This window comes from Anabas testudineus, chromosome 8 (genome assembly GCF_900324465.2).
Source record: "Anabas testudineus chromosome 8, fAnaTes1.2, whole genome shotgun sequence".
Taxonomy (NCBI): Eukaryota; Metazoa; Chordata; class Actinopteri; order Anabantiformes; family Anabantidae; genus Anabas; species Anabas testudineus.
This window is the reverse complement of record NC_046617.1, coordinates 7,388,077-7,398,019: the sequence shown is the minus strand read 5'-3', so window position 1 is coordinate 7,398,019 and position 9,943 is coordinate 7,388,077. Positions and strand designations below refer to the sequence as shown.

The window sequence follows — 9,943 nt, the reverse complement described above, 5'->3', positions numbered from 1 at the left end:
GTTGAATGAACAACTGGGTCATAAAATGTGTTACACTAACACACAGCACAACGCAACAGTTGACACTGAGGATGTTGCTTTGTTTGATTAATACTTCTAATGGATCTAATGGAAATTAAGAGGATAATTCAATAAAAGACACTTGATATGTTAACATGTTAGTTTTAACAGGAACTGCACTCGTTTTGTCACTTGCATGTAAATCCCTGTGCTGCTTGTGCTAAATCCTGTGCGTCACTTCACGCAATGCAACTGCGGCGACCTCTGCTGTCTGTCGCTTTCCCCCACTCTCATGTGTGTCATGCTTGGATTATGGAAAAGGGACAATAACTACATTTTTGAATAGGTATGGTTGTGTTTGTTGACCAAAGAAAGTAAAAAAAAAAAAAAAAGTATTTATAAGTAAAATGACCAAAGATGCTATGACTCTATCAAATAGTGCATTCATTCTTTTACAGTGTGTTTCTCTGTCATTTGAGTAGAAACTTTGTTTTTTTGTGATTAAGTACATAATAATACAATACTATTACTGTCAGATGAAATTGGTGTGGTGAAGGGTTTTTGCAGGTTGAAACTTTAAAGACATTTGTATTACCACCTACAATGCAATTTAATACTTTTATTAGTCACATCAGTTAATGTATCAAATAAAAACCAAAATATCAAGTACAAACTATAAGACAGAGTTATTTAATACTGTAAGTTCATAAATTCCTGACATTTGTGTCATATATTTGTCAGTATTTAACAGCAGAATAAATGAATGGATAGAGCAATTACATTACAATTAAATAACAGATTAATTTAAGCTCCATCTACTGAGTGAATTACTGTTTGAATTTCAAAGTACTTTTATTTAGTCTCATTTATATTTATTTTTAAGAAAATTGAAATCAGTGCTTTTAAGCCTTTCCAAGACCTTCTGATACCCTGAAACAAAAATAAACTTTTTATAAAAGACATTTGGACATATAGCAGTAGGAAAGCACATGAGTAAAAGATAAAATCTGTGAAGACAGAATTGTTTAGATGTTTTCACACATTGTTGTCTTGGTTAACAAAACTTGACTATACTCACGATATTCATATAGTAAAGCTTGTTAGTAACATCCTGTGCTTTGTTTGTTAACTGGCCCTGTGGACACTATCAGGCAAATTAGAGCTGTGAAATAAATTTAAGAGAGAGGTGATCTAAGCAGCTCATATAAAATAGAGGGACTTTTTTAGCACATGTGCAGATGCTTGGGCGTTGGACTGTGTTATAAATACAGTATACCTGCAGGTTCAGTTCCTGTTTGACACACATGATTCACTCTATCTCAGTTCCTCTCTTTTCTGAACTGTCAGTGTTGATGTGGTTTTTTTCACCCCAGGTCGATGAGATCTTCATCACTGTGCTCCTCCTTTGCTTGTCGGCTCCTCAGCCACTCTTCTCTTGCTTTCTTTACTTCCTGGCCATAATAATCGTGAAGTTTGCTGAACTCCTCAAGTGGATCAAAACCCACCAAGGGCCACTCGCCGTACAAAGGGGCTGGTCCGTTGAGCGGTGTGACGTGAGCGTTTCTCCTGTGCCACAGTTTAGGGGACTTTTTAGCTGCCATTCTGGCGGGTATGGAGGGTGCTTGTAAGACAGTGCTGGCGCTGAAGCTTCTCCCCTCCCTGACCACTGCTGCTGGCTGCTGCACAGAGAGGAAGAGGCTGCTCACAGGTGGACTGAGGGCACTGACAGAGGAACTGTGATGGGAATCACCAGCGCCACGCTGCCGTTTGGCTTCTGCAAATGGGAAAGAGTACATTAACAAAAACCTATAACAACAAATAATACATATTTAGCTCCTCCTTTCTGGTAGAGAGCTAGATGAGAGGATTTGATCCTGCTCCCGACTGGAAATAGGGAAACAGCTGCTTAGTTAACTGTAGAAGGCAGATTCACCCACATTTGGTAAATGAACAATTACAATTAGTCTAAGAAGAATATAAATAGTAAGAAGACATAAGGTAGAAAAAGATGCAGTTCACTCCCCACAAACTTACTGATAGGCATCAGTAAACAACACACCTTCATACTGTCTCCCCAGGTCTCTCACCAGCAGGGACATATAACAGTGGCTGGCTGAGACCAAAGCTTTCACCCAGCTCTCTTGAGTCTGACGATCCACGGCTGCAAATCTGTAGGTTTTGAATCCAGGCCCTTCAAATGCCAGGGTGAATGCAAACTGTCCATCAGACTCGAAGCGTCTCACTGCACATCCTTCCAGCACAATGACGCCCAGCAGGTGTCGGTCACCTGGGCGCTCCTGGTAGAAAAGCAGGTTCGCTTTCAGGACAAACCACCGCCGCTGGTAGGTAGCATTCCGCTTTTTCTACACAGAAATATGTCAGAGTAAAGCAGTATTACTACATTTGCTATTGTATGGAAAGACTCAGGTATTTTATTTTGTGTGTGTTTTGTTTTTTCTCACACCCTTTTGAACAGGTATCCCTCTTTATCTACTGGAGAGGTGCATGACAGGTAATGAGACAAAATCTTCTCATGGAGCTTCATCTCAACACCTAAAGAAGAGAAAACGCTTTTACATCTGGAAGATTTTTTTTACTGCACAACATGTAGACTAGAACATGTACCCTAGCAAAAGACTAAACTTCTACTTCTTCTACTTCTTCAATACGGATATTCACTTTTTACTTTGCCCAATTCATTGGACATGTGTAATTACTAGTTATATTTTAAATCAGGAGTTAGATTTTTTTTATGATCACTATCTCCCAACTGTTGTACTAATCAAACAAAGTGGAAATCAAGTACTGTAGTTAAACTTGCTACTAAATGACTGATACATTAATATAATAATATATGATAATGTGTTGGTCACAGGGAGACTTTAATGTAGATACTTTAAATACAGTTAGTTGATACTTCAAATTGTGTATGTTTAGATTAATATATTAGTTGTATTTAAGTAAATGCTATGAATATGTCTTTACTGACAACAACATGAGATTTAGATTTAATATTTACACTAAATGTTTTCTTTTTATCAATAAAACACTGAAATAATCTGTAATAAACTGTTTTTAAATGTTAAAATTCTTTACATCTTGAATTTTATTATTAACATTGCCAGTATATTAGTTGGAAGATATTAACATACAAGTTATTATCATTTTCCTGCAGGGTTAAAAGCAACTATCAGTATATAGATATACAAAATACATTAAAAAACCATATGAAAATACACAAAACACAGAATCTCAGAATGAAAGAATCTGAAAACGAGGACAATGACTTACAAAGCTATTGACAATAACAATAAAGTCAGGTATACTTATAAAATTGTCTCAAAGTTAATTTGTATTGTGACTCATACGATACAGGCACAGTGACAGTAGAGAGAATAGTGACAGGACTTACCTCAATGCTGAATGCCTCACAGAGTGAACACTCACAGTCACACTGTACTCTTTCACCCAGTCATTACATTATTTAAATTTATAGGTAACTTCTTCCGCTCCTCGTTCCTAAACATAGAGTCAAATCTTCTTTGCTCACAGTTCGATACATTCAGAATCAGACAATGCTTGAATACATACGTAGTTTCAGGTTACCACCACTGGTTCTCTCTTGGGTCTGAGAGGACAAGTGTTGAAATATAAATAACTCGACCCACTTCCTGGTAACAAAATCCTGACACATTATATTCTCTCGTCCCTACGCTTGAGCCTACCTTGAGCTGATGGGTTGTGCTCTGCTAAACAAGCAGCTAAAACCAAGCTCCCTGGCAAGAAGTGCTACCTGGAAGTGAGATGCTAGACGTTGGAGTTTGAGGTCTGATGCATCTGCCTCAGTTTTCTCACTTCTGTATTTTGTGTTACTTTTTCTTGACATCAGATGAGTTTTATTTTAATCTCTGAGTGAGCATACTAGAAATATGCCTTGGTAGTTTATTCTACAGGTGTACAGAGCTTCTTTTGAATAATGTGAATATTTGGTTTTTTTTGTGATTTGTATCACTCAAAATGTTTTTAGAGCAATTTCATGCTCAAATGTTTCACTTCTGATGCTTTTAAACAAAAATAAAGTTTGCATCAATAGCCAGTATAGCACAGAGACAAAGGGCGTGTTATAAATGTGCTTCTACTTTTCTGAACTTGCTGTATCTTTTTATACGTATAAACTCATCAGCATGAATACTTACAGTACCCTACATACTGTGAGGTTCTTCCCACAGCACATCTCCACAGACTGAGTTAAGAACAAAAATCTAAGTTTAGCAGTGCTGGATGCCAAGAGATTTGCTTTTTTTATTCAACCAAATATTCCTTTATAGACCAGCAAACAGTTAAGTCAACACCTGAAATTCAAAATTAAACAACCTACACAATGCTGGATGTAATTTGCCTGGCAAGTGCAAAAGACAACGAGCTAAGTTATATATTTGTCATATATAAACTGTGCAAAGCCACAAAGAGCCACATGAATACATATATTGCAATATTATATCAATATTTAATATTCTAAACATTTGATATATTTTGATATATAATCTATAATAAATGCCAATAATATTAATATTTCATTATTAGTATAATTTTTATTATATAATTTCGAATTTATACTTAAAAGAAAGCTATTATGAATAATAGTTTTCATTATAATTAATAGTTTTCTGTGAAATACCTTATTGATTAATAAGTACTGTATGACTCAAGTACTGTATGTAGACTCCACTCCACACCTGGTGGTGGCGGTAATGCATCATGTCTTTGTTTACCATCCGCCAACTTCCGTTGATATTAAGGAAGAGAAGAAGAATAAAATCAACGAAGAAGAAACGAATCCGCAGAACCCCGCTTGAATTATTTTCACCAGGTTTTCACCATTTTACAGATAAATGTGAGTGTAATAACGGTTTGTATGTTTTTACACTCGGGGTGAGCACACGTTACATAAGTAATGGTATCTCACTTCTAGTCAGGTTTGGACTGTGGTAAATGCTTGACTTCTTCTGCATGTGTCGTGTGTTTGTTGATAGCTAACATTTTAGCAACGACGCTAACATGAGTTCTGCGTTTAACGTTACAATGCACGAATTTGTAATGTTAAAGTGTCACAAATAAAACTACTCACGAATATCAGCACTCACGTAAAGTTGGGGGTATAAAAGATCCACTTTGGCTTTGAATCCTGTAGCACCATGCCGAAAAGGAAAGTTACATTTGAGGACGGGATCGGGGAGTTTGACCTGGAAGACGACTTGCCAAATAAAAAGGTAACGCTATCTTACCTCACACAGAAACGTTGAGTGTTTCTTTTAAACATTTATCTTGGCTCAACCAATCAACATATAACGCTATGCCTTTGTAAAACGTAGAAAGTGCATTTCTTTGGCGATGCTATGAAACCGCAATGCAGGTTGATTAATCAGTGTAATTTGGACAGAATATTAATTGGCAGCTACTTTGATGATAGGTTGTTTTAATCGTTGTTAACTAAACATTTCAGAAGATTGCTGAATAAAGCTTTGTAAAGCTTAAGCTTTTTTGTCCTATTTGGTTGTAAAATTAATATTTTATTTTTTTTGTGCTCGTTTGAGCAATTTGAGGACTTTAGGCTGTTACAGTGTCTCCTAGCCAGTATGAGAGGTCAATGCAACAAAGTCACACCTATTTATCACCTTATCTAAATAAGATGGATTATTGTATGAAGCTACCAATCAAAATACTGTATGTGATAAAGAAGGATAAAACCTGTGATATAAGTGGTGATATAGCAAAAATCCCTCATTAGTTAATGCAATTTGTTCTGATTTCTATTGAGCATTAAATGTGAATATTCTGGGTTTGATTGTCCACATATTGCTCTTGTCTTAATAATCTTCAGTGTCCAACGCTTACAACTAGAATACTGACGCTTGACACTTTGCCCTGACTAAGTTCTTCTTTAGCCTTACAAACCAAAAGCATCTGACCTGTTACCCATCTGGCAGTCTACTTCAGTCAACAACTATAATAAATAAAGAATATTTAAGCATTCCTTCTTTTCTTGCCATTTGGGTTATATAGCTATACCCAAACATAGAAGTACAGAAGTAACCTTACATTATTATTACTGGTATTATAACATTTGTTATTTGTAACATTTTGTATTTTCTTTCTTTACCATTTTCAATTAGAGTTGTGACGTTGTCAGTGGACCAGGGTCCAGGTTCAAGGGTAAACATTCCCTTGATAGTGATGAAGAGGATGAAGGGGAGGACACAAACAGCAGCAAATATGATATTCTGGCCAGCGATGATGTGGAAGGTATATCCTGTTGATTATTTCAATTGTAACTATGAAGGGATTTGTGGCTATGAATTGGCAAAGTAGTTAAATTTTTGGAAAACTAAGGGGGCACATTCTTTGAAACTGGAACAACTTTTTTTCCCCAATTACTGCTTTGTATAAGTTCCAGCAAGTATAGTCGAGCAAGATTAAGCATTTTGCGTAAACATGAAGTATCGGTTATCATTTCACCTGAGACCCAAATTCAATATGTTTTCAGGCCAAGAAGGAGCAACAATCGACTATGATGAAGGTGTTTCTATAACACCTTTTAACCTAGAAGAGGAGATGCAGGAAGGACACTTTGATTCAGAGGGAAACTATTTCATCAAAAAGGAACAGCAGATTAGAGACAACTGGCTCGACAACATTGACTGGGTAATCACATTTTAGGTAAATTTTGCTTAATGTCTAAAAACTTCCCAAAAAATGTGAAATAATGTAAATTCCTTCTTCCAGGTGAGAATAAAAGAACAACCTTTCAAACAAAAGAAGAAAGGTCTTGGAGCTAAACGGACACGCAGAGCCGGTGATGAGGATGAGGCTGAGGAAGAAAAAAAGAGAGAAGAGCAGCAGGCAGAAAATGAAGAAGAAGAAGAGGAGGAGGAGACAAAGCCTGCTGAGGATCCCCTTGCATCCTTCACACAGCAGCAGCTCACTGAAGCTGTAGTCGAGCTGTTGCTGCCTGGGGAGACGGTTGCTGCAGCACTGCGTCGTTTAGGAGGCCTTGGAGGACGAAAGAAAGGGAAGCAGAGGGAAGAAAGTAAACCCACAGAGGAGACTAAAAGGGATGCAGAAAAGCTTGATAGACTCACAGCACTCGCTGACAGACTGGTTGGCTCTGGAATGTTTGAAATCTATCAACAAACCTATGAAAAACTGGCTTATATGATGAAGAGATCAGCTATGAGGCAGAAACCTACTGGTGGGGATGATGATAATGAAGAGGATGAACTTGACATGTTTGGGGATAAATTTGATGAGAGGCATGGTGGCAAATCAGAGGACAAAGAGGAGGAAACCAAAATAGGTTACTTAGTGTTTTTCTTTCTGTATGCTTCACATTTTCAATATCATAACCTTATTTTAATAATTAACACAATTTTGCCTTAACACAATTTTGCCTTTCTGCAGTGACTGATGAAGTGATGTGGGAGTACAAATGGGACACTGATGATAATTCAGAAATCTACGGCCCCTTCTCCAGTCAGCAGATGCAGGTATTCTGTCCTTGAGTTTGGTGATATGAAATGTTTAACCAACGAAACCAAAGGAACTCTTATTTGGTTAAATATTTTTGGGGTTCAATGACCAAGAAGTGAATTTTGTATAATATTGGCAGTTTTAAAACATTAATCAGTGAGCTACAACACTGAGTGATAAGTTACCTCGTGTTCTGGATTGACCTATGTGTTGATGTTAGGGAGCTGCAAAACATTGACAGTTCTGCAGGAAGCCTGACAGTTGTCTAAAACACACCTTGAGATGCTGAAAGGAGACTTGCAGGTTACACTTGATGTGCAGACGCAGAGGATTTTTCATGCTAGTCTTGCCATCAGATTTACATCCATTTTGGATCCATTTACGTCCTGGACATATTGACACACAAACCCGAGACCAAAGTAGAGTGAGCTGAATTTGAACCCAGCCTGACCTGACTTGGGACGCTAGTCGGGTCCTCAAAACCAAGTGGCTCATGAAGTGGTACTGTAATTAAAAAAAAAAAAAAAAAGATTCTGGTTAAGTTAATTTAGTGCACATAACCTTGAATGCAGTGTTTATACATGCACCAATTACAACAAAAATGTACTTGTGTTTCCATATCAAATCAGCAGCACACTTTTTGTTCATGTTCTTCAAGTGGGATTACACTGTGGAAAATAAATAATAAAAGGTTAAATTCCATATGTTTATGTTCATATCAGCCATGTATGTCTGTTTAACTAACTTAACTTAACTAACTTGTTTAACTACTACATACTGTTATTTTAAATAGCATTTACACAGATGTGTTTGTTCTTCACCTACAAAAGAATGTGCCTACAAATTTATAAGTAACTCCTATCTTGGTACTATCGGGTTGCACTGTGGTTTCATCTTTAAATTCAGTCTGGTGGAATGTGTTTAAATCATCTTCTTGTCTCTTTTCCAGGACTGGGTGGATGAAGGCTATTTCAGCAAAGGTGTTTATTGCAGGAGGGTGAACCAGGAAGGATCTCAGTTCTACAACTCCAAGAGACTAGACTTTGAGCTCTATACGTGATTTATGTTCAGCATCATATGAATCTCAACCGTCACAATCAATCTCAGAACATGTTTCGGCCTCAGTCATGCTTCAGTCTTGTCATTCGGGCCTTCAATGTCAAATTGTTTTAACAGAGGCTTTGTTTTCTGTACATTGTTTTAAATAAATAACTTGTCTTTTATTTCTATCAACCATTTTTTTTTTGGTCCCCCAAGTTCCAAATCACATTTCGGGTTAAATTTATTGATAATTGAAGGCTGATTAAATGCTGAACATTTAGTGAGTCTTATATGGTCATTCGGCTTAACGTTGGTATACACAGTGACATTTGGTAGAATTATCTGGGGACTTAACATTACATTTGCATTATACAAGGAAAAGTTACTTCTGTACTAGCTTATCAGTTCAGGTTAAACTCCTTTGCAGATCTTAAAATGCCATTGCCAGTGAAGTGGACTAGAATGTGGGAGGTAGTATAACATGGGCATGTTTTTTGATGGTAAAATGGTCAGTGACACAACTACATGTGGCAACTGGGCAGTAAAAATCCATTGCTGCAGCATAGAAAATGAATCTAAAGAAAGTTAACATATATATATCAGTCATCCGAGCCACATTTTAAAAAGCCAGATTTTCAAAATATTCATTTTCTCAATTTTGAATCTTGGTGTTGGGGGTGGGGGTGTGACTATAACAATTGGTGACATCACTTTGCGCTATAGGATAAGTTTGAGGTTGAGATTTTATGATAAAATCACTCATCAAGAAAATCATCAGCAGAAATATTGATAATGGAAATAAATGCTAATGGAAATCCTGGTACAATATGCTCAGTGCAGGGGCATTGATTTGTATCTAAGTAGACTTACATGATCAAAATTGTTGTATCTCATGTTCTGTTTATATCAGGAGTTCCAATAAAACTGGTTTAAAAATATACCTGTAAATATTCATCTATTATATGTGATATATTTTTTAAACTGGGTGATTTCATGTGTGCAGGGTGATTGAGTATAACAAGACAAAAGCGTGGAGGAAGCTCTGGATGTAAGAGTGAGAAAAACAAAACTAAAAAAAAAAACATTGGCACACCTAATCATGCTATTACATGCTCTCTGTCACAGAATACAGGCCTTTATAGCTTCTCTAGTTATGTTACGTTCATATAAAAAGGTAAATACACTTATATCTGTAAACATTCATATATATACCTAATACACAGCAAACAAACTTGACTATTGTTAATATCATTGACACACAATGAAATGTTTTGGTCTTAGGAGTTGTCATCATTTTCTTTGACTTATCCAGCAGATGTCATCAGCGAAGAAGCTTCAGATGTTTCAAAACAGTGGATCATGTGTTGTTCAAAGC

General features: G+C 36.6%; 2 protein-coding genes across 2 annotated transcripts; one reads left to right on the top strand and one right to left on the bottom strand.

Annotated features, from left to right (window-relative positions):
• Positions 1-604: 604 nt before the first annotated feature.
• On the bottom strand, positions 605-3,784 carry zgc:153733 (PH_Ses domain-containing protein). Its single transcript, XM_026367496.1, has 4 exons — positions 3,413-3,784; positions 2,465-2,553; positions 2,060-2,363; positions 605-1,774 (listed from the first exon to the last, which is right to left on the bottom strand). The coding sequence occupies exons 2-4, from the start codon at positions 2,543-2,545 to the stop codon at positions 1,365-1,367; spliced, it is 795 nt and encodes a 264-aa protein (XP_026223281.1). The 5' UTR covers positions 2,546-2,553; positions 3,413-3,784; the 3' UTR covers positions 605-1,364.
• Positions 3,785-4,782: 998 nt separating this feature from the next.
• On the top strand, positions 4,783-9,506 carry cd2bp2 (CD2 (cytoplasmic tail) binding protein 2). The gene is made up of 7 exons (XM_026362136.1): positions 4,783-4,894; positions 5,192-5,270; positions 6,174-6,303; positions 6,545-6,702; positions 6,784-7,354; positions 7,459-7,544; positions 8,477-9,506. The coding sequence occupies exons 2-7, from the start codon at positions 5,196-5,198 to the stop codon at positions 8,585-8,587; spliced, it is 1,131 nt and encodes a 376-aa protein (XP_026217921.1). The 5' UTR covers positions 4,783-4,894; positions 5,192-5,195; the 3' UTR covers positions 8,588-9,506.
• Positions 9,507-9,943: the final 437 nt, after the last annotated feature.